Below are 26,713 nucleotides of genomic sequence, written 5' to 3' on the forward strand. Positions count from 1 at the left end.
AGTGCTTGCCAAACCTGGATATTTCCAGAATGTAAATATACTGCTACATTTTTTTTATAAAGTTAAAAGCTTTTAATACTTGCTTCCCTTCAAGGTATATGTACTTGGTATTTACGTAGCCATTTCAAATAGAAGTAGTCTTTCTTCATGTAGACGTACATTCTCTTATTAGACACTACGATATTGTTTATGAAGGAAAATTAAAAACGCATAAAATACTGCATTCGATTAAGAAACTTTATTTAGCACAAATTTAAATTACGGACTTTCCGTATACATAGATAATTTACGTTAAATCTAATAATTCATTCGTATCATATTTTCTCGAAAAATAAATCTTCCCTGTACACTCAAAGATAAGCACCTGAATCATGCGACATAACTTAGAAAGTGTAATACTCTGCTTTTCGTTTTTTTTTTTTTTTTTTACGTTATGTGATACAGAATGTGTATCACATTGTGTAATAAAAAAAATAGGTAAACGTGTGATAGAGAAAATACAAAAATACGTATAATCGAATCAAACGTTATAATACTGTAACTCTATAAGCTATTGCAATACTGTAAGATAAACTACCGTGAAAAACACCTGATATCCCTACACCATTACAAATTTTCTACCGCTACATCATACTTTTAATATTAGTTCCACTTCTATCAAAAACAATTTAACAATTGTCAATCAATCGTCGGTAACCGCAAAATTTTATAAGACGAACCAATGCTGTCAAAAACTTGTAAAAGCCAACGATATTTCAATTTCTTTTTTTCAACCGAGTTGCTAATATCATACTTTCTGGTGGTTGATGAAATTTTAAACAATCGATCAGAAACAAAATACTTCACTTTGTTTCTTTACATAACGGTGTAATGTGCTCATTCATTGCGCCATAAAGCAGATGTTCTACACCTGTCGAACATGTCATCTCGTTTGCCGAGCTTCGCTCATACGTAGGATAAAATGTACATCATCTTTGTTCAAGCAACGTGTAAATACCACCGGGATTCACTGTAGACTTGGAACTGTGAATTTTTCCTCGTTGATAAACCAGAATTTCGCAAACCAACATTTTTCTATTTATTAATATCTTCGTTGAGATTATCTTGCTCAAGGAAAACCTTCGCTGATTTTTCCTTACTCGTAGTTCCTTATCGGCCGACTGTGAGAGACGAAACGTTAAAGTTGCATCTATAAATTGAACGATATCGATTAGTTCTGGATAGACGACTATTTTTTTATAACTAAATTATGGGCATTTTATGAATTTATAGAAAATTTGAAGATGAAGAAACACATAGAATGTACGTAATTGGCAAAAATGAACAAAGCATGATACAAAGTTTATATTGAATATAAATTTGGTAGAAGCTTAAAGTACTCTGATAGAAGTATAGACAAAACAAATTTCTATAGAAGCAAGCAAATTTTCATAAAAATGTGCCGTGTAAATTTGCATAAATATTCGTGGTCCGGTAATTACTATCGCTTGAGTAAGACGTGTTAAGGGTGTGGCGAGCTTTAATCGTAATTATTGACGAATCATAGGATAAAGTAACTCAGGTCTAACGTAAGGTGTGTAATATTTTTTATGTCACATAGAATCGATTTAATATGAAATAAGAAAACATTGGTAACGGGTTGAACTAAAATTAAATTATAAGTATGGAATTAAAAAGTATTATCGTGGGCTATACCTGTTCATTGCTGTCTGTTATGCTTCAGACTGATTGTTATTTGCAAATGTCGAGACACAATGGAGAAGATTGAGACGTTAAATTTGAAGCGTTCTCCTTCGGCGAAAATAATTACCGAAATCGTAAAATGAATAGGGTACTTGCAAACAATTTTCGCGGACAATTAATTTGACGTTCTTTGTTCATTTAACAGCGAATAATTCTCACCTAATCTTCTTGAGAGATATTCAGACCTCGTTTTATTGTCCAATGCAGCAGTTTATGTTTCGTTGCTGAATAAACAGTACATCGAGTGAACTGAACATTAAATAAATAGACATCGTGATTGCGTACTAATTATATTGTATTAAAATTACCAACCACATATCTGAAGAAGATACTAATTAATTTAAATCTGTCTTTCAACTTTTTACTGTTGTAAAAAAAAAAAGAGAAATATTGTTGTAAAGAGATTTCCAATCAATTTTAGTACCTAGTTTCATTGTGTTGTCGAATAATTCAGATTGAATAATTTACTATTAATATCGACATATCGTGAGAGAAAAGATTCAAGCGAAAGACTAAAATCACTTTTCTAAAATGATATTGTAATATGTTTATCATTTAGTTCCCTTGTTCCCCCGTACTCTTTATTTTACTTTTATATTAAATTACAAAACATCTTTCATTACTTCGTACAAACTTTTATGTCGTATATTGGTGATATAACGGTACAAATTGTTCGATACAAAGACATCGTACAGATAATGCATCGTATAAATCTCTTTGCATTACGCTTGATTGAGTCTCTTTTCTCAATGGAAAGATAATGAAACGTATTATAGATTCATAAAGTACACAGTAACAAAAAGGAAAGCGAAGCCGATAGAGTAAAAGATACAGTAACGAAAAGGAAAGCGAAGCCAGTAATATATAAAAGTACAATAATAAAAGGAGAAAAGAAGAAAAAACACGAGTAAATACGATAAATGTTAAAAGATTTTTAAGAAGGATGTTAACCAAAGTAACGACGTGCTCTATCTATGAAAAATGTGAATTATTAGATAGTATACGTATGTAGTTCAGCACAGCGATTATAGTACAAAAGGAAGAATTATTTTGTTCATAAGCTAGCTGTTTTGCCAAAAAGGTTGATCCTCACGCCAACATTACGAAGGCCATCGGTAAGTCTTTTGCCCAATTCAGTGTCCACTTCCGTAAAGTTCTTCACGGCCCTCTCGACGATAAACGTTGACGCATTACGAAGGCTATTAACCAGGTTGTTCACCAGCCTGGTCTTCTCGTCATCGTTGAGAACTCGTCTCCAAAATATGGTCGCCTGTCCGAAATTATCTTCATCTTCTATATCGTAACGGTCCACGTCGCCACTCACGTGGTAGCTTGTGGGACGAGCAGCTGGACATTCTTGTGGGCCACTGAAACTGTTGGGGAAATAGTTCGGCGCACCATTTTGATTATAGAAGGTCATCAGGCCATCGCGTTGATAATTCATCGCGGAAATCGCCTAAAAAATAAAATGATTGTTCATTTATTTTTCCTTTTATTATGAGTGACGATACAGTTATTGAGAAAAATATTTAAAAAAATGAGAAATTGATCTATTTGTTGATTACTATCGTTATAATATACGCATATTGCCATATTATACAGATGGAATATCTTCTTTGCTGGCTAATATATGCAAGTATATTATATATGCATATAATAGCAGTTACCTTGTACGGGCAGTTCACAGGTAACTGAAGATGATTCGGCCCAAGACGATGCCTGTGAGTGTCACCGTAAGAGAATAGTCGACCCTGTAGCATTTTGTCAGGACTTGCTTCAATACCAGGTACCATGTGAGCCGGATCAAAGGCTATTTGCTCCACGTCAGCAAAGTAATTTTCAGGATTTCGGTCTAGCACCAGCTTACCAACAGGTATGAGCGGGAACTCGTCATGCGGCCATACCTGTTCAGTTAGGAACAAAGCGCTTCTTTAAATCTTGCTACCATCGCAAATTTTCTTAAAAATTTCGACCGCGACACGAATCTTTCATTTCTCCACGATTAAAATCAATGGCTATTCCTTGTAACTTATCTTAACATCTCATCTTCAACGTATATTTCAATAAGTGAAATTGAATGGGAAAATTTATTATCATTTATGTTACCCAAATATGATGCGTTGATATAAGATAAATAGTTATTGATCATAGACTACGTATTCATCTTTTTTTTTTTTTTTACAAACGTAATCGTTTAAATCCTGTGTATAAAATTTGAATTCTGTTGTTTGAACTAACGTCTGTATTTTATAAAATGACGCGATAAAATTACTTTATCAAGATCTAACGTATCGAGTTACATTGTTATTACTTTGGTCAAATCGAAGGGGTTCCATCTGAACTCCTTTGCTTGAGATGGCTTCATCACTTGAATAGAGAACGTCCACGTCGGATAATTATGTGTAGCGATCGCATTGTAAAGATCTTTGATCGAGTAATCGGGATCAGAGCTGCTTAATTCAGCCGCCTTATCGACTGGGATATTTTTAATTCCTTGGTCGGTCTGAAATAATTTCAAATAATATTATTAAAAAAATAGAGATGAATTAGTATGTGCATACGAAATATTTTTCATTTATGACAAAATCTTTTCTCTTTCCTTATTCGTTGCTAGCTTATGTCAAATTAAATAGAAATATAATAAAATATTGTATATGTATTTAAAAAGCATATAAACTTTTAATATGATAAATAATCTTTAAAACTCGGCAGATGGACGAAATTGAACGTAATATTTAACGTTGTAATATATAATATTAAAGTTCAATATTATCGACAGCTTCGTATTCTTTTATTTCGAAATTTATTTCATAAGCCACCGGCTTTTTCTCAAAATAAATGCACATTTTCAAACATTCCATTCATTCGATTCGGTTCACGTATATCATTATTTATACTCTTTCTCGTGTTTTATGCCGTTTTGTATCTGCAATCGACATTCGCTGCTATTTATGAAACATATTTTTTTATTCATGACGAGTTTTTTTGCTTTAACTTTCGTTTCTATAAACTAACTGAATAGCAAATATTAAACCTCGTAATTTTGGAACTGATATATACAAATCTTGTGAAACAAAATATTTTGACTGGCTAATTTTCTTATACAAGTATTTTCAACGCGGATACACGGTATCTTATGCGTAATTGTTTAACTTCAATCGTTTAAAATTTCGTTCCTTAGAAGAATCTTTAAAGTGCTTTTATATCGCTCAACTGCGCTTCCATACTTTGATCAAAACAATCAACAGAAGTAGATGACTTCTTTTTCTTCTTGGAAAAAATACAATGCAAAATACAATCTGATACTATCTGTTCGCGTAATAAAAAATGTAGAAAGTCGCCTCACCACGGTGATAGCTACAGCGAACAAACGCGTCGAACCGTTGTATCATTAATTTCTACAAAACAAAGCAGAACTAAACTCATCTCTTTTCGTTTTCAAGGTTTTACATTCTTTATGCAATAAAGCTTCTAATCACGTTACATATATATATTTTATAAACTATCGTCGATAGACCGTAGATTCTATTGTATACACAAAAATAAAATCTAAATACAAATTTATTTCACCTGCTAAAAATTGTAATTAATATTTTATCTGAAACATTTTATATGTATTTTTGCGTACTATATCGATTCTACGTATTTTAAGGTTTCAAAATATCGCGTAAAAGCTTAAGAAGCCACTGTCTTCTCATCGATGTTCAATTTTCGTTCTACATTTTCACAAACATAATCTCTCGCTATTTCCTAGTATCGTACAAGTCATATACCTCGGTTTCTTCAAAACGACGACGCTTATCCTGTAAAGTATAATAAAAGTCGCACCTTGTAGTGGAATTTACAGTAGACTATGTCGTTGTCGGCGTTCACTAGCTTGAACGTATGGGAGCCGTAACCATTCATGTGACGATGACCGTCGGGAATACCTCGATCCGAAAACAGGAACATGATCTGGTGCGTTGATTCGGGTCTCAGAGAGATGAAGTCCCAGAACATGTCGGCGTCCTATGCAAGACAATTCAATTAACACGCCGTTTAGTCTGGCGCGCGCTAATTAGTGAACGCGGATATACTGTACGCAGAATAGCAAGGCATACATGTAGTCACATCTACGCTAACAACTATATAATAACCATATAAATGTGCAATTACGTGCTTTGCGGCGAGAGAAACGAAAACGAACGCGATTACAAAAACGATAGGAACCCGAGAACGATAAACTATGTCTCTTAATAAATGAAATTACTGCTAGCAATTCCTACCACATATTCGAGATCTGTAGCGTATCAGTGAATGATAAATCGCAAACATCGTTAGATGGCATCGGTCGGTGCAACTGTATGCAGTTTTCTTCTCCAACGTACAAAATTATTTGCTAAGGCTATACACTAAATTCTCTTCTAAATAAACAAAACACAGTGTACAGTTCGAGTTGGCAGCGATGATCAAGAAGCTTTGATTCAACGTTACATCGCTACGCTCGCTTTTCCACGAGGAACAGGATCGATCGGGGATCGCAAGAGCTTCTACGTAGGATTTCACAAGTATCCGAAACTCGACTCCGGAAAGTCACGAGTATTTAGGAAATCCTACGCTGCGAGAAAGTTTCCAGTTCCGGCCGATTTAGACTAATCACTGTCTGACCTGAATCGAGTCTCCAGAGGTATCTGAAAATTTCTAATACTATGTAACGTTAATTAACTTATCGTTTACCGATCGGATACCAGGGAAGCCTGGCATGTAGCTATTACTCTGACAATCTTGGTAATTGCAAAATAAACTTCACAAGCTGGTCTTAAAGTTTCGATCCCTCGCAGATGTTTTATTATTTCTACCGCATAATCTAATTACCTCGCTGTACTATTTGTCGTATCTTCGTTAGAATGGCTTAACACTGGAACTACCAGAGCAGTCAAAATGAATGATTCTACAATTTTATAAACGTGTCAACCCTCGTTTAGGAATCACCAGATGGATTAATAATACCAAAAATGTACTACATAACATGGAATTGCTTCTGTAAGAAAGTAATAAATCAGTAAATATAAAAATATTCTATTATTACGTATTTTTTAAAGATCAATCATTTTGACTGGTTTTGTAGAAATAGCTTCGTGTTAACTATCGGCAGTTCTAGCGTTAAAAGAAATGCGAGAACGTAACGTTTGAAACGCTTTTAAACATTTATATTTCATATCGCTGTGTTAACGCTTAATCAATCGCTAAAGTTTCAGATTCGGTCCTGAAACGAATTCATATGCGAGAAACAAAGCATAGCAAAGCTGCAAAATCAGTTTCACCCTTTCGTAGGCAATAAACTCTGCCAACAAAGCTACCACGATTACCGAACTCTTACTATACACAATAATTTTGAACATGATTTAGCTTGAATAGAAAATTAAAATAGTATAATCCTCGGTTATAAATTTAACGAACTTAAAGTAACAGGCGACAGAAAGACTAACTCTGACTGACCAAAATCTGCATGTCCAACTATCCGGGACGGAATAGAAAAATAAAACTCTAACGTATGAATATTTAGATCCGACTCTGACGTTGTCCATCCTCTAAAAAAGGATAGAAAAGAAGACGACCTAGAGCAAGTTACAAGTCTTGAAGAAATCTCAACTTCGTAAAATACAACTCGCTAAACCGATCGGATAACAAACCTTCAAGTGAGTGACAGGATTTCTTTTTTGCGTGTGGATAAAGCTGGGGAAGAATATCGGGTCCTTGATGAAGAAGATCGGTGTGTTGTTGCCCACCAAATCCCAGATACCATCCTCGGTGTAGAATTTGATTGCAAAACCACGTGGATCTCTGCGAACAAAAGAGAACAAAGAATCGATCGATGATCAAGAAAAAACGAACTCACAGGACTAAAGCATTGCTATTAACGGCATAAAAGGAAGTTTCACAGGGAAGAAATATCTTCCTCTCGTATTTCAATCGCGATTAGGATCGAAAGGACAATCGACTGAACGTTGAAGTTAAAACGCACTTGAGAAAGAGTGACAAAAGGCGTGAAATCGCGCGTGATTCATCGAAAATTGTCGTAGCTACAACTTCGAGAAAAAAAAAGGAAATTTTCCACGATTGGGTAGTCGCCCGATTAATCGCGAGGACGACGCGCGCGTTCGCTTTTTCGCGCGTTTCCGTGTGACTAAGCCGGCTGATTTGTACGCAAGAAACAACGGTTGTTTCGAGCTCCGTTTCCGGCATTTTTGCAACCCATAATTGTCATGAATTGCGCCAAGTCTGAGTTTCCCTTTCGCGGCCATTAGTCTCCATTGTCTTGGGACCATTCACGCTTTTGTAAACTACTTTTTCAGGTAATTTACAAGTAACTGTCCGTGAATAGTACAAGCATCGATCCATTATGTACGTTCCGTGGTTATTTTTAACTATTCGAGCACGGATGTTCACGCAATTTTACATTTTTTACAAACGTAACTGAACAGACGGATTCCAAGTAGAAACACGCAAGTTTCGCCCGTCAAATATTACAATGAACGTTATTTTATAAATCTCTGGCAAACGCGCGTGAATCAGCAAGCGATTCGCAGGGAAACAATAGGAAGTATTTATAAGCTTCTGATCTACGAATCTCTGATCTCATCGTTAACGATCCAAATAAATCTTCGCTTCCTTATCTTCGTGTTCTTTCGTTCAGCAAGAATTTTCTGAAGTTCAGTCCCCGGCCAGAGAACGACGTGCAGAAATTCCTCCTCCCTTTTAATGGGCTAATGAAAATAACAAAATTTCTACACGTATGAAATACGAGACGAAGAATGACGGGCATTTCACCCGAGCACGTTCGAGCGGAAATGTACACGTTGGCAATTACCTGACAGTATCAGAGGAGCCAGACTCGCCGCCCACGCTGGAAAATCTCACAGCGACGGGAGTACGTTTTCCAATGGAGGAGAAAACCTTTGCCTTACAGTAGTTGGTAATGTCGTGGGTAACTTCGAAATAACCGAATGCACCTGCGACCAAACAGAAAGCAAAAAAGAGATAACGATTCAGTAGTACGGTCGGTTATCCGCGTTACTCCGACGTTCCGAACGTTTTATGGATATTTCCTCTGTGCATATGTAACTTCTTCTACGACTTTTCAGTTCTCGCGCGGCCTTCTTATTTTTTCATCTTCTTTCGCTTGTTTTCTCGTTGTTCGGATTTTATGATACGAGGCTGCTAACTGCAACTGCAACTCTCGTGAATTGCTTCGTTCCGTTGGAAGATAGGAACGAAGGCAGAGAAATACGACGGTGAGACAGAAGATGATGATCGTTAAGCGGATGAGATGGTTCGTCGGAATGTTACGTGCTAATTCAGACACCACGATGTGGAAGATCGTTATGTTCGTTTATATGTCGATGAAAGTAATCGAACTGTCTTTCCTGAAATTTCATCAACGACGTGTAAAAATATTGCTATGACGCAACAAATAATATACATTATAATTATAAAGCACTTTCCTACATTAATTTACTTTCTTACATTAACAAGCAAAGTGTCCTTGTAATTTAAACACGTCTTGTCTCGTTTATTCCTGATACTTAAATCGTTAATTCTGTAGTATATAGTGTCTCTTAAGTACGCTAAACATAATTGATATTAGTATTGGCCTCCTGGCCGCCTCAAAGGTTACATTTACAACGCGAAAGGATCAAGAACAAGTTTTAGAATTACGTACGTAAGCTTAAGACCTTAAAAAATCAAATACAAACTTTAACATTGCATTCTACAGATTTTTCACGCTTTATAATTTGAAAAATTCTTCCAATACCTCTGCTATAGTAGATCGCAAGACTAGCTGCTGTGTTTTATAGCTCGAAAGCTATAAGGCTATCATATAGCCATAAAATGTATACATAGAACAACGTATATTTCGTTATATTCTTCGGTAGATGTCCTGCGATATGTTGAAAACGTGACGAGTCAACGTACCAGCTCCTTTCGCGTGCACCACACGCTCCGGAATCCTTTCTCTGGTGAAATGAGACATTTCGTCTATGAAGACGAAATCTTGAAGCAGAATAGGGCCATTTGGACCAACCGTCAAGCTGGCTGTCTTCTTAGCGATCGGGTTTCCACTTCCGGTTAGCAATACATGCTGGCCCTGAAGAAAACAATAAACCGTTAATAAAGTAAGAGCTATAGATTTTTGCAGAAAGTTTCATGCTCTTGTTTAAAACTAAAATTCTATTTCTTTCGATACGCTCAACTCGAAACTTATATTTTTGCTATGTGTTGTTTGTTTCTATACTTTTGAATTAAATATCTTGTATTTATTTTACTATCCAGACGTTACAATGATTTTTAATTTAAATTATTAAGACGAATCGCCTAATTTCGTTCGCATCCGAATTAATATATTATTTCTTTATCATTCGTCTATAATATTGTTTAATCGATCTTATCTCTAAAAGTGACCGTTTTATTTCGAGAAACTTCCTATTAAGATTCAACAGTTTGGTAATAACTTAAATCAACATAGTTGAAATGACTATTACGTCAAATGTATTTTATGTGCCGCGATGAGTCGTTCTTTCGCGGTTAATTAAGTAAATCTGACGTGTCGATGCGAATTATTGTGATGGGATTGCTGTGTTACACGAGAGATTGCGTTTTGTGCAACGCAAGTACTATTCCATAATCAAAGTCAACATTGACTAATCCGTTGTTACGGAATTAACTCGAAACGCCGCGTAGGTATGCAACCGGTGAAACTCATCGCGTATCGCGAGAACAGTTTCATTTTGTACGTTGCGCTGTATGCCAAAGCGTTTCCGTGTGTGGTAATTCTACGCAAGTTAAATTTCACTGCCCTTTTATAATGAAAAATACAAGCTCGGATTCCTTATATGCGCGATATGCGTATATCACGCACAGAGAAGAGTAGACACAAGTATTGTAAAAACGAAGCCTCTCAAAGTACGAAATGAGAAACGAGCCAATCAACAAATAAATTGAGACACAAGCTGAGATTTTTAAGGGAATCTTTGACTTGCAGTCTTGACTTAGACTTAGACTTAGACTTTGTTTTCCAAATTGATTTCGAAGCCAACATTTACTCTGTTCTACGCTACGCTCTACGTTATTCAAGTCCTCTTGTTGTTTTTATTGGCAATAAAATAGTCCTTGAATAACGAGGATATTCGACGTGTAAATAAAATTGGGAATGAAAGAAACCGAAAGTAAGAAGAATTTACGAGTTAGAATTTTACAAAATTTTAGCAATGGAATTGCGATTTTTTCTGAAAAATATTAAAGAAGCAAGAATATACGTAATATTGAAAAGTATATAAAACATGAAAAGTAAAGCGTTTATTGTAACGTTCAGTGGATGAAAGAACCTCTGTTTAGGACGCATCTTTTAATTATGTCACTAATACAAATGTCTAGTAATAAAATTATATGTTACGACATAGTACCTGGAAAAGAGTGGCCTTTAAAAAAGAAGATCGGAAGGATCAAGATTTCTATCTGAGATACATAGAAAATTAAAAAGTTGACGACTATCGTCTGATATCTGGCGATTAGCAAAAAATAATATTATTCGTGCATTACTTCTTATCAAAAGTAATAAATCTCGATATCAATCGGCAATTCATTTGCAAATCTACCGAGAAGATATAGCGGTAACTTGAAACTAAAAATCGTTACCAAACCCATCTGTTACCTACGAGTGATCGATATATGTAACTATGTGCCATTTTTCAAAGTTGCAGAATCGTATCATTTTTTATCGTACACGAACCACGGCCATGACTCACTTCGAAGTCTCATTATAATAATTATCGTCGTTCATGTCCGATTCTACGGAATATTTCGATGGTAATTTCTAATTCCATGGAGAATCGCGACTAGCGATTCAATTATCTTGCATGGAATCGTCCGAGTGCATCGAAATAAAAATTAAAAAAAAAAAAACATGCAACTATCGTGCGTTATTCGTTTGCCTAATCGACACATGATAAGTACGATCTTTAACGAAGAAAATACAATTGCAACGGAAAAGAAAATAACATGTTGTTTTGAACGAAGCGATAACCGATAATTCTCCCGGCGAAAACGAAATAATGGAGAAACAACGAACATGAAATATGTTTATCTAATATGTTATCTACCTTGGAACGGGTAATTATTGCAAATACATAGTTGCTGAAACGAAACCGATGTTCTTTATTTTTGAAATGATAATAGAATTGAATATATTTTATGAAATAGGACATTCAAATTAAGTAGTAATTTGAGTAATTTGTACTAATTGACTCACGACGTTATTTTTTCTTTCCTCTTTCTCTTTTCCAGAACAAAAAATTAATTTTTTCAGAATAAGATATATTTCATCGTAAATAACTTTTTTTCTTCTTTCAGAAAAATTAATTCTTATATTCTCTAAACTATTCACTGAACTGATGTGTTAACTTTCGTCGACGATAAGTAACAGTTCAACTAAGACAATTTTTCTTTATTTTCTGCAGAATGGAAGACGCGTAGCTAATTTTCTTATTCTTAGAAATGAAACATTATTTCGTAAGATCAATTTTTCAATTTAAGCGAATCAACTTTTCCTTTTGAAAAGTCATGAAATGTAAAGCAAGAAGAAAAATAAGCTATGCTTTATCTTTGGAAACAGAGCTGCATATTAGTAGCTGATACTGGATGACCCACATAGGATGTGAAAAAAAAATCGTATGGTAAATAGAGAATTTGCGCAAGGGACCTTTTATGCGATATGACGAGTGTAACTTGGTCAAAGATCATCGTCTTCAGAATAATTTGTGTAAAGAATGCAATTCGCGAGAATCAAACTGTAAATGTAATGTAAATGGAGTAAGATAGTAAAATTTGGTTTTAAATGGTCGTATTCGGAATATTCAATAATTTTGTGCAAAGAATGAAATTCGCGAGAATCAAACTGTAAATGTAATGTAAATGGAGTAAGATAGAAATATGTTTATCTAATATGTTATCTACCTTGGAACGGGTAATTATTGCAAATACATAGTTGCTGAAACGAAACCGATGTTCTTTATTTTTGAAATGATAATAGAATTGAATATATTTTATGAAATAGGACATTCAAATTAAGTAGTAATTTGAGTAATTTGTACTAATTGACTCACGACGTTATTTTTTCTTTCCTCTTTCTCTTTTCCAGAACAAAAAATTAATTTTTTCAGAATAAGATATATTTCATCGTAAATAACTTTTTTTCTTCTTTCAGAAAAATTAATTCTTATATTCTCTAAACTATTCACTGAACTGATGTGTTAACTTTCGTCGACGATAAGTAACAGTTCAACTAAGACAATTTTTCTTTATTTTCTGCAGAATGGAAGACGCGTAGCTAATTTTCTTATTCTTAGAAATGAAACATTATTTCGTAAGATCAATTTTTCAATTTAAGCGAATCAACTTTTCCTTTTGAAAAGTCATGAAATGTAAAGCAAGAAGAAAAATAAGCTATGCTTTATCTTTGGAAACAGAGCTGCATATTAGTAGCTGATACTGGATGACCCACATAGGATGTGAAAAAAAAATCGTATGGTAAATAGAGAATTTGCGCAAGGGACCTTTTATGCGATATGACGAGTGTAACTTGGTCAAAGATCATCGTCTTCAGAATAATTTGTGTAAAGAATGCAATTCGCGAGAATCAAACTGTAAATGTAATGTAAATGGAGTAAGATAGTAAAATTTGGTTTTAAATGGTCGTATTCGGAATATTCAATAATTTTGTGCAAAGAATGCAATTCGTGAGAATCAAACTGTAAATGTAATGTAAATGGAGTAAGATAGTAAAATTTGGTTTTAAATGATCGTCTTCGGAATATTCAATAATTTTGTGCAAAGAATGCAATTCGTGAGAATCAAACTGTAAATGTAATGTAAATGGAGTAAGATAGTAAAATTTGGTTTTAAATGATCGTCTTCGGAATATTCAATAATTTTGTGCAAAGAATGCAATTCGTGAGAATCAAACTGTAAATGTAATGTAAATGGAGTAAGATAGTAAAATTTGGTTTTAAATGATCGTCTTCGGAATATTCAATAATTTTGTGCAAAGAATGCAATTCGTGAGAATCAAACTGTAAATGTAATGTAAATGGAGTAAGATAGTAAAATTTGGTTTTAAATGATCGTCTTCGGAATATTCAATAATTTTGTGCAAAGAATGCAATTCGTGAGAATCAAACTGTAAATGTAATGTAAATGGAGTAAGATAATAAAATTCGGTTTTAAATGATCGTATTAGGAATATTCAATAATAGAAAAGAAAAGGAATTTACAGTATAACACAGAGTTAGAATATTATTTCCATATGCTTTAGCTTGAGATTTGAACTTTTAATCTTAATGTTTGAATTATATCAGTACTTTCCATGATATAATACATTCTTTCAAGCAAAAACTTCAAAAAGTGTTCTGTTCTCACTGAAGCAATATCACCAGAGTAGTTGATTTCAACGAAACAACATTATCAACTTGATAAGGATTCGTCCAGCTGTTAATTACGTATAGAAAATAAGCTCGATCTTCGAATCTCCTACTACAAATATGTAATATCGGAAAGAAAATAATTCTTGGACATTATTGTGCTTGTTATATTAAAACGCAACTTGTACGTTTAATATTTGCTCAAAAAATTAAAAACAATAATACATCTCTCACTTGATTGGATCTTAGTCACTTAGTCCGAACCGCTTATTTTGACAATGGTTTTACGTGCTTTACCATTGCCAGTTGTCATTAAACTTTGATTGCACCTACATCGTTTTAAGATAATTTCACGAAAAAGAATGAGAATGTACAAGTGAAGTATACTACTGGAAGGCAAGCAAAATGCTTGTTTCTAAAATAAAAATAATAATATTAACGAACATTATTAATCCTTTTTTATTTGACTTGTTACTTTAATATCAACCCCGAATGAATACCTTTTTCTATTATAATGATTTGTCTAAAATAAATATCTACTGATACTTAAACAATGCTGCTTTTAGAAATTAAACAGACACCCATAGCTCACGTACCATCGACTAAATTCCTGCTCAAGTAATTAATGACAACGTTTTACTTACTTTTGTGTGTTTGTGTGCGTGTGTGTGTAGCGTTACCTACTTTCTATTTCTTAATTCCTAACAATGTAGAATAGGTTGATCGTCGATTTCAAAGGGATTCCAACAATTTCGTTATCGTTCCATTCCAAACTGTTACGCAACACAGAATGTAGATATTCGACTTATCATACTACAGAGAAGGAGTTTTCAGATTACGATTGCTCCATGTCAATATAAAATGTCATGTTCAAATTTATGACGATGTAATCGACAGCGTTCCCCTCTTTTCACCGAAACGAATCGCACAGCTCCTGGATTACTCCGTCTAACAAATCGCGTGGGAATTTATGTTGCAACTTGTTTCGCGACTGGCATTGTTCCTAAATTAATTTTACGATGTACCATGAATCAGCGTAGTTTTACGAGTGGCGCAAGTCCTTTGAAGGAAGAGAAGGACATCGCAAATATCCTTTAGTGGCTGCTTAATTTATACTACCATTAAATTATGATAAAGCAACAAGTCTTTCAATAGTCTTCTTATCGTATTTTCTCCTTCTCAAACATTATTTTTCCCTCTGTTTGACATTAGAAGAATTAAAATCTCATTGAAATGTTATAGCGATATAGGCATAGCTATTATGATAGGATCGTAAAATTTTCCAAACCAACTATCTTTTTTATTGCATAAATCGATATTTTTATAGTGATATGACACTAATATCACGATACTGTCGTAGTGTAAATGAAATATTATTTTATTGAAAGAAATCGCTATTTTTATAACAATATGGAAATAATATGACGATGTTGTCGTAGTATGAAAGAAATTCTTATTTTTATTGGAAATACCAGTTTAATTAATTTATTTTGAGAATTTTTTAGTTACGCGTGAACAATCATTTTTCTAGATCGCGCAACGTATTTCCTATTAAGTTCGATTAGTTTATCTATGTTGAAGTGGTCACCACTTCTAAAAAAAAACTCTACATCTGATCTTTTTAATTTTCTCGAACACCGAAACCATCGACAGCGTATAGACAAAAGACTGGGACGAAGGCAGACCATAAACAATAGACAAACGACGTTGTCTTCAGGGTTTTCAGTTATAGGATAACACTGCTAGTGTGCGGATCTGGACCAGCTGAAATTATATTCCTACTTGCACTTACGCTTCTGTATTAAAATATATTTTCTACCTTACAATTTATCCACGCGTTTCTCTGTTTATACATCTAATAACCTCAACGATCTATTTACTTATCTCTAAAAATCAGGTTTTTTGGCTCATTTAAAATTTTCAATCAGCAAGTAAAGGATATAGCCGAATAGCAAAAGTGCCCCCAAACCAAGTTGATCCGAGATGCGTATCATCCAATACACATCTCGAATACCCTTTCTGTTCTGTAGTTACAGGACGAAACGAAATTTGCGGTTTAAGTTTCGTTTCTTTCGTTCTACTTAATGAAACATTATGAAAACAAGTCAGAGATATTTTTCCTCGTGGCGAACATGTCTGTGAAATTTTTCAGAATTTTTCAAACGCTAATTTTATATTGAAATAGTGTCGAGTATCGATGTTTTTACAATGTTACTGTCTCGTTATGGATATTAACGTGTACTTTTTTCAGTCTTTTTGAATTGGAGGAACGCGGTTAAAAGAATTAAAAATTGCTATTTGCTTATATTATTGCCTTAGTTATTGACGTGACCATGTTAATATTTTCATGCTTGTAGCATAGTTTTATTGTGATTATTTATGCATAATTTTTTCACATCTTTCGGAGAAGTGTATCATAAATTGTAAATTGTAATTAAAAAAAAATTGTAAATCGATATTTTCTTATGATCTGGGTCAATAGATAGCTCTGTTAATTATGCTAATAAAAAAAAAGAAGAAAAATAGAATTCTAATTTTCTCGTACATTTTCTAATCGGAATATTCGAATCGATTTCGTGACGAATTGCGACATGAACTTTTTTTATATAACAATTCCAGTTTTCTAGAACAATAACACGCGACATGTGCTCGTGTGCCCATCTGATAAACACAGCTACGAAATATCGATCTGTACTGGTATTTTGCAGTAAAATGTAAATCTGATTAAAAGGAAAATAAAGATCGAAACACGTTAACATGAATTCTTGTCGTTACCCCAAAAAAACGACACCATTCTACCTCAATACAATTCGCTTGAATGAAAAAATTATCGGACTTTGGTCGCCATATATCAATAACATTTTCAACGTAAATTTAAGTTTTTAATTATGGTAAAATAGAGTTCATACTTTTATTTAAAATTTGTTCTTAGACTTTAATTAAAAAATGTGTCAAATATTAGCGTGGTTTACATATGCAGCTAATTAATTGGCAATTTTTTTAAAATTCCGCAGAATTTGCTCGAACTATTTGAATATTTCTTGAATTTTTTACATTTGTAATGGTTCTTTTTTTCATGAGCTTGATGAATTGCCTGACAGCTTATCGCTTGGCAATTAATATGTGCCACTATTCAAATATATACCTATAGAAACGTTCTTATCTTTCACAAGCAATTATCAGTAATAACTCTTACTTTAATTGCCATCGTCCTATTTTCTGCATTTCGTCCACCATCAATCGTATACATATATATACCTACATAATTGCATACGCAATATGGAGCAATATAGATATACATTACAAGTACTCACAAAATTATTTCTCTTTTATATAAATAAAAGTACCATAATACTGATAAATATCGCTGCCACTATATCTAACGATATCGTGCTTAATATTACTGTAAATAGCATGACTGGTAGCCTAATATTATTTAACATTTTTAATTTAATATTATTATCCTAGTAAATAATCATTTAATTCCTTTATTATTTATTATTGACTAATCACGTAATATTAAAAAATCCAATACATGTTTAAAAAACTTTACTTATGAGTTGCAGAATGATTATTGCGTAAGATAGATCTTAAGAATCACAATTAAAATAGATAATCAATAAAATTACGTTATCATCGTTCAAATACTACAGGTTGTAGATAAACTCATAAAATTCCTCATAACGAGAGATATCGAAAAGCATATTATGCATTTATTTCGATTATATAGATATTCTTCCGATTCATAACTCAGGATGATTCCACGCGCGTTATCATCAAGCAAATCCTGTTTATCAATTTTCTAAGATACAATAAAAGAAATTTGTAACGATTAGTCATTCGTTGCAAGACGCGTGTGAATTTATTATCGCGACGTTCATGGTGAAACAGGTAATCTATTGAACCTTGTTATTCTAACTTAGTTTCATTTTGATAGTGAAAGATAGCACGCGAATTGCTCGAACAGAGCGAGCACATCGAGCGTTTCGAAGAGAAATTATTATTATTGTTCATATTATTGCCTGTTATTGTTACTTTTTTACAGCATTATATATTAGAATGGTAAATAGACAGCATTCAGCCCTCCTGCTTTTAATATTTATCGCGGTTTCTAACAAAGAAATACAAAAATTCAAGAAACAATATAAATCGTATCTAAAATTTTGAATTACTAGTATCACACTTCAGATTCGCGTCTTTTATTGTTGAATCTTTTGTTTTGTATCTGGTGCCGAAAAAAAAAATCAAACGCGAGATTGTCAATTCCTTCCCTTCTTTTAGAAAGATTTCCGAAAATAAATTTTATTCTGAGGTATCAGTAGATAAAAGAATATTTACGTTCAGTTGAAAGACACAGTTGATTGAATATTGCAATCTAGTAAGTTATCATTAGCAGATTAATTTGAGTTATCTTTTACGTTAAAAATTACTATGTTGACATAGTACTAAAACTCCTTATTTCGCTATATATATATTATGATATACACTTATAGAAATGTGATTTATATAACACGAATTTAAAATCGAGTGGGGGGGGGGAGTGGAAGTTTATAAGTCTAGCCATTTACTAAACACGTGACGACCGCTATAATATAGATTAAGAAGTACAACTTAAATTTGTAATGCGTACAAAAATTTTGCATTATTTTTAAATTAAACTTTATACGAATAACGTTTCCTAGATACCATCGAAACTATCAAAAATTAAAGATCTTCGATATTTTTTAATCAATTATTTCGATAAACTCTCCTAATTGAATAACTTCTAATTGAATAACCTTTTCGTATTATTATCAGAAAATTACGTCGTCGTCGTACGTGGTATCGACTGTCACAAAAATCTATTCAGCCTTCTGACTTAAACTATATAAGTAGAGTATGAGCGTACTATCAAATATGTTACGTCACACAGAATTTTACGTTGTCATATATCTACATTGAGGATACAGTATTTCACATGCAAGATGATGTCATTCACGTGAAATCAGATTTCCCTACTTCGGTAACTCATGGTAAGTTCATGGCAATTCACGACCATTCAGAATGATCGTTTCAAGCAAGATTATGTATAATCAATCATGAAATACTAAGACCTAGGAAAAGAACTCGTTAAATTGCTGCAGCGATGATTTAAAGAAAATTTAATATCAGCGTCTGTCTATGAATATTAGCTTCTTTTAAACTAACACGTTTTACCACGTTAGTAAGAGTTTCTTAAACTCTCTTTCCTCCGCCACTATATTTATTTTTCGAGAGAGCTTTGATTCAGAGTACGAAACAAAAAATTGAATTGTAAAGAATAATATTTAGAGCGTAAATACTTATGCAAATTTATGTTTTCATCCAAATAGAAATTTGGCCTACCCTCCGAGTATTACAACGAGCACTTTACTTTAGATATCTTGCATATTTTTGCATATTATATACCTTTTGTACATGTTCGTGCATTTTCACTTCCCACGACTCTAAAAATGTCTCTAACACATGCAAAACATTGCACTTTAATAAATTATTAACGAAGAACACAATAAAACTGGTATCTCGAATTTTAGTGTCTTACGTATTCTTTACAAAACGATCTGAAACATTGTGTTTTTATTATTGACGATCAAATAAAAAGCAATTTTCCTCGCAGGTTAAACGAAAATTCAATGCTGGAAGAATCATTGACTAAATACTACAAATTTTGTAATGAAACCTCGTTAATCAACGATTACAGCAACGTATCTTTGACTCGGTATCTTCGAATAATCAAATAAACTTCGTCTGATGGAAGTTTAAACTTCAAGCAAATCTATTGAAAATTATTAGTTCAAGGGTGACGGTCATGTAACTTCAGCGATCTTTGCGGATTGCTGTCCGTGAATGTTTCATGCACGCTTTGACCTATCGAATTTGAACGTTTCTTATAAAAAAATTAGCGCATTAGAAAAAATCGATAGCACGATGTACTTTATCATAAGTAGAAAACGCCAACGACATTCCGATTTCTGATACGAAACGTAAAAATGGAAACTACTCGATGAATAAGAAGTCACCCTTACGCAAGATTACATACGAATCGTCGTTATCGTGAGTCGTCAAATGGACAGGATGGAACGATAATCATGCAAAATCACCCTCTGGCCGGTTGTACAACGGTTACCACCCCATCCTATATAATATCGACATAACGAACGAATTATGTGCAACATGTTGATCAAATGGAAATATAACATTCAATTTTATAATTAATATTTATACTCGCCTATATTCGTAATGTACTAACACAAGAAACGCTAAAATCAAACATTGGGGCGAGAATATTTATAATCATAATTAAAATCACTTGGACTTAAAATAGTATAAGTGGCAAAATCTTTAATTTGAAGAAAACTTTAAGAAAAATTTCAATTTTTAGCTAGTAAGAACTTTGAATTTTTAAAACAAATTACTGAACGTTGTGATATTGGTTTTTCGAATCATATTTGCACTTTGCGCTTGTACTTTGCGCTTGTACATTGGGTCAACGTTTCGTAGACGTTGCAGTGGTCTGCAATAATCGATTATTATTATTTGGAAAAATAAATCTATTTGTTAATAAATTGCCACGCAACTTTTATTACAAAATATACTAATGACGACCATAAATGATAACCATATCTGCAATAGAGTAAAGAAACGCTATAATATCACAGATATTTAAATAAGTATACTTTTAAGTAATAATTATAAGTGAAGACGTCGCAGAATTCTTATGGTGATAATGATATTCACTAAAAAACGCAGCTTGACTTGCTCTTTTAGAGGAAGTAAACCTTGAACCTATTGCTCAAAGTTCATGGTACCCATTATCATTATCATTACTTTTTACCAACATTATTGGTCAACTCAACGTATTACAATTTTTAAAAAAGCTTTACCTTTGAACAATATTAATTTACCTCCGAACTTCGGTTTGTCATTGCAACAGAACGAATTCATTAAAGTTCGAATCGCCCACCTACGCTTTACCAAACTACAGATGAACACTGCAGCTATTTTTTGTATCTGTCACATCGATCAAAGTCTGTTGCATGGTAACGTTGAACCGAAGTGACAGATAAACTGAGCGTACGTGTTGTATGTTTAACAATAACTATACAACTGCAATACATAAACTAATCTCTACGATACAGCGAGTTTTACATTCAAATATCCAAATGCGAAACATTAGTTAATACAGCGATTCCCAGAGACAAACGTAGGAAGTGAATTACTTCATACTACTCTTGGATATCTATTTATTTTATCAAACTTGAAACGCGTAAACTTCGTTTCCTGAATGACTCTACATCATTGTATCCAGACTTGCATACATTTATGGATAATGTAATGCATGGCGCAAAAAATAATATTTCAAATATATAGGATATGCAAAGCAAAGTTACTCGTAAGTAATAAACGATAAGTAAGTAAACAATAAGCAAGTAAATAAGTTTAAACTCTATTTTTCTCTATAATTTCGTAGAAATATGAGATTGCATAAATATCTGTAGTGTACTTATATCCTTGATGTTACTACGACCACGCATGATTTACCTGTACATTTTTCTTGTATTCAGTCAACTGTTCGGCAGCCGGGCCTCTGTTCATCCTGGACATTTTGTCGTCTTCTGTCTCTTTCTTGCAACAGTATCTTCTAAATAATAGTCGATGAAAAGCCAGCGTATTATTTGTCTTCTTCGAAAGGAATATGTTCTTCTGCGTGCCGCGTGCCGAACAATAACTGATCAGTGGAAATGACAACGGTCTTTTATCATCCAGGACGGCCGAGTTATGATGGAGCGCCAATGCGGCGTTACGAGTCAACACTCGACCCAACGAGATCGCCCGAATCACCGGGATAAGGCCCGAGCCGATCTTCGGCATTCTTCGGCACGGTACGTTGTCTGTAATTGCCTTTCTGCCCCGCGTTGATGAATCTATGTATAGGCGCTTACTTGCTCTCTCGTTTTTTGTTCTCTTTGCAACCGGTGTTAAGAAATCGACAAAGCTTGGAAAAGAACTGAAAGTTTCCACAAATGGATAATTTAAAGCAAACAAAAAACCATTGTGTTCGTAATGCCCGAGAAATTTGTTGAGATCATTCGATATTATTGCTTGTTTTGTCCATTATAATTCGATTATTTTTAACATAGATTGGGAAAATGTTAGAATATTTATCGAAAATTTTTATAGATATGTATATTATCCATGTTACACTGGATATTCTGAAATTTCATTGGTCACGATTATATTGCTAGAATTGCAGAACTATACACATATAGAGGTTATAAGATATTGCATCGATCTATTTATAATCTAAATCGCGAAATAGTATACGTATATCAAGTATATTTCCGGGATATTTTTGTTGTATTAGCAGAATATTTTCAATAATTTTAATCCATTAAAGACCGAACAATATTTACCATAATGTTTTTAAATACTTCAATTTCCGTTTTCAAATTTCGTACAATTGTAGACTGTATGTAGAGGAAACAGTGACAAAATAATATCAAGCGAATCCTTTGAATTCCCTTTCATGACCACGATGTTAAAAAACAGAGTTCGATAGCATAGATTGATTTGAGAAAATGTTGCAGATGAGATGATATGTTAACGTAACGTTAAATAGAAGTGGTTAAATAGAAATGGAAGATGGGGGATGATAAATTTGATTTAGTTAAAAATGAAGAAGCTGTTAAAAAAGACGTAAATTAGTCGGATTTAAATTTCAGTTGCAAGAGTCATTATTTATCAATTTAAAAAAATGTGGGTAATTTATATAATTTTATCCAAATTCTCGTACATCTTTATGCAAATTAATAATATTCGTTTAATATTTCCACAATTGTGTAACATTTGCCATAATATTTCCACAATTGTGTAACATTTGCTATAATATTTCCAGCATTCTTTGAAAATTTGCTCGTAAAACTACCCAGATGTCAGACTATTGTATTCCTTTTCCATTTATTAAGAAAAATGACTATTGTATTGTTATCGTGTAAGTATCTTTTGATCTCCTTTGTTGAAACTCCTTTGTTGAAAAATATTTATCTTGATAATTTTCAAGTAGGCATATTATATGCTTCAATTTAAAAAAGGAAAACTGAGATTTCTGATATTATTTGTTATTGAGTAATATCAACGTAGAAATATGTTATAGCACAATAAAAAGGTTCCTTCGCGTCTCAAAATTTTACTCATTAAAAGTTTGGGATTGCAATACATTGGACGCAAACTAACTACATTAACTTTCTTCACAAAGAAGATCGAACAAAACAAAATTATAATTTTTATAACAAAAGTAATTCTCTAAAGTTTGAATTTAAACCTGCGACAAACGATTCAGATTTTTTATATCCAGAGGGACATAAATAATTAGAACTTCCACTCTTGGCGAAGAATCCAAGAGATTGGCTATTGTTGTAACCAAGTTGCTCAAAGTTCACTGAAAAACTAACTAAACAGTCTTGCGTAAGATAAGAGAAAATATAAGCTGCTATTTAAAAAAGGGAAAATATGTATTCCACGAGTTTGATTGTTGAAATAAGGTACCTGCGGCTTGATTGCTACGGTCTTTGCACATCTCAGTTTCCATCGTTTTTAACTTAAGAAGTCTATCTTCCAGAAGTCCCTATCTTCCAGATTCAATTAGCAAGTAAGCCCTTTGTATAAAAGAGAAATAGTAAGATAGCTCGTATTAATTATTATACTGCGGATATTTATGCATTTATAGGAATTTAAAAGTGCAACAAAAATGCACAGGATGTATATAACATACGAAATTATATAAACCCCGCATACCATATGCCTACCTATTGACGAATGAATTGATAAAATTTGATGACAAAATCATAGTCATGTGCCGCTACATTTGGCGGTCGGTTTGCAAACAAAACCTGTTTAATAGAATCAAATATTAGATTCACGTCAGAAATCGAGCAGATCCTGCTAACCTAACCTAACGTCGAATTGATGGCCGAAATAATGCAGTATCTGCGCAACGTAATCGGCCGGCAGAAAGGCAGCAGATGAAGATTCTGTGTTGTTGTTTTGAACGCCATACAGACTTTACAGACTTTGCCCGATTTCTACTACCATTAACTGTTAGGTTAACGGACAGAATTTATTCGATTTCTGTGACAAATCTGCCCCAGCAGATTTTGTTATATCTCTGCTGACATTCTACAAACATAAACGAATATAACAAATCTTGTATCAAATCTACAGGCTTTTTGTACAAGTATCCGACAAAATCTGCTAAAATAGATTTGGCTATCTGAATAAATAACCGCAATCTATTTTTAATTACTATACTATACTAGAGATTTTCCACAAAATTTTGCTTTACATCATTGTTGTTACTTGTATAAACGATAATAATACCGCAAGAATAGCATTTAATCCTTTTTAACAAGAACAATAAATTTAGTCCTATCTAAACGAGGTACTCGATGTATTAAAACTAGCTTCTACTATGCAAAATGTATCTTTGGTCCAACTGATATGATAACAAATATACGGAAAGATTTGATAATTGGTAAACCCATTTCACTTAAATTCTTCTAAAAAAATATAATTACAGAGCGAAAAAAATATCTTTCACAATGTTGCTTATCCTTCAAAACCTGATATTTATTTTACTGTCAAACGCGAAATTGTCTACTATGCAAAATTTAGTATGGATATGATCATTTGTATACGCAATAATTTGATAATAATTGGTAAGATAATTGCACCTAAATTATGTTAAAAGGCATAAGACAGAACAAAGAAAATATTTTTTGCAGTTTTGCCCATCTTTCAAAGTTTACTGTTTACTTTACTTTCAAATGCGAAATTGTCTAATTACTCTGAACAATGTAGTTAGAATGATTGCATAAAAATCGAAGTGATGAGTCACGGGAATGGATACCTTCACAAAAATTATAGAAACTCATAAAAACAAAAAAATTACTTAATACGAATATGAAGTCAAATCCTGATTTCTATACTGACCAAATATTTTCTATTTTCGTCCATTCTATTTCGCATTGTATTCGCGTCAAGATTCTATGGTAAAAAGTCGGTGATTTTCCTTAAAAAATAAAGTGTTTAACAAATTTACATTTATTAATTGATAATCTATTTACAATCGATATCTATTGTTTATCTTCATATCGATAAATATGTCATATAAATCTTTTGAAGTAATAAAAGATGCTACTTAGTGCTCTATTATTTTTATCTATTTACATAACTATTCCCAGATAGTTAATCGAAAAAAAAAATAGTAACAGTACGATACTACTTATGACTGCAAAAGTAAGGTCAGAGTTTCAAATAGCACCCGACAAACACTCGCTGATGGTAACTTCAATGGACATCGAACGATACAACGATACTCTTAATTAAAATCTTTTACGAATTAAAAGATACTTGCATAAAATAAATAAACACTGGTCAAATAATTTTAGTAGGAAAAATTTAGCCAGAAAATGGAAAGCATTGTATTTCATTGTTCAAAAGAAATAATTCACCGATTTTTAAAAATCATATATTTTCCAAAATCACTCACGCTAATTATTATTTCATAACATTAAACGTCAAGCATCAAGATCGCTTCTTCAATCGCTTTCGTCAATTAATATAATAAATTATTTATTTGTCGATATTAGTTGATAGAATGTGAAAAATCATTTACCGTAGTGATAATAATGATTCTAGATTAATATGTATAATATATTTGAAGATAATTGCCAGCGCAAGTATGCTATTAAGTATGGAAATGCAACATCTAGATATAGCATTGTGACACATAAGACATTAAGAATGGCACAAGTACTATTTTCATCATACCTTCGTTCCACAAACGTCGATTTGAACAAGTCATTTTCTCGTACCTGCTTTGCTAACCCAGTCTCGTTGTCCGGCCAGTATCATCTAAACCAGCGAAACTTTACAGAAACTGTTTATTACTGCACTTCATGCATGTAAAGTTTCAGGTCGCTGGTTAGGATTCGGATGGCAACGCAAATGAAGTTAGCAAACCGTACTCCAACTTCGCCCCGTATAAACAGTCATTGCGATTATTTGGGAAACAATCAGATGTTGTCCCTACAAGTTAGTATATGTAAATATTCAAAGAAATAATTCAAACTTAGAAACATTGGGATATACTTTCTTGTATCGCTCTGTTACACAATTGCCACAAATCAAAAACAATTCTTGGTTAGAGAATACGTACATACTTATAAAGTTTACTAAATATTGCAGCTTAAAACTTTAAGCTAACGCTTAAATAATTGGATGCAACTGAATTCAGAAGTTGAAACTTACTTTATTTGGTGTCAGCTGAATATGATTAGTTTCTGGATTGTTTTGTGAACTTGAAAAGATGAAAAGTACTGGTCATAAGCTAATTTTAATTTCTATTAAGAAAATTTGTCTATTAATTTCCATATTAATCTCTAGTATGATAGAAAGTATGTGGGTAGATGTCCAAGTATATACATATAAATAGACAA

General features: G+C 32.9%; 1 protein-coding gene across 3 annotated transcripts; it reads right to left on the reverse strand.

Moving 5' to 3' along the window:
- Positions 1–219: 219 nt before the first annotated feature.
- LOC100744315 (catalase) lies at positions 220–26,113 on the reverse strand. Of its 3 annotated transcripts, XM_012380704.2 has the most exons (9): positions 21,759–22,103; positions 9,700–9,871; positions 8,594–8,735; positions 7,416–7,566; positions 5,572–5,751; positions 4,055–4,246; positions 3,411–3,647; positions 2,837–3,199; positions 220–1,189 (listed from the first exon to the last, which is right to left on the reverse strand). In XM_012380704.2, exons 1-9 carry the CDS (start codon positions 22,086–22,088, stop codon positions 1,178–1,180), a joined length of 1,779 nt encoding a protein of 592 aa, XP_012236127.1. In that variant the 5' UTR covers positions 22,089–22,103; the 3' UTR covers positions 220–1,177. The 3 variants fall into 3 exon arrangements, with proteins under 3 accessions (XP_012236127.1, XP_033174553.1, XP_003486349.2); XM_033318662.1 differs by lacking the exons at positions 220–1,189; positions 21,759–22,103 and adding an exon at positions 26,090–26,113 and having other exon boundaries at positions 2,296–3,199; XM_003486301.2 differs by lacking the exon at positions 220–1,189 and having other exon boundaries at positions 2,296–3,199.
- Positions 26,114–26,713: the final 600 nt, after the last annotated feature.

Source organism: Bombus impatiens, unplaced genomic scaffold, assembly GCF_000188095.3.
Source record: "Bombus impatiens unplaced genomic scaffold, BIMP_2.2 scf_0106, whole genome shotgun sequence".
NCBI classification, from domain to species: Eukaryota; Metazoa; Arthropoda; class Insecta; order Hymenoptera; family Apidae; genus Bombus; species Bombus impatiens.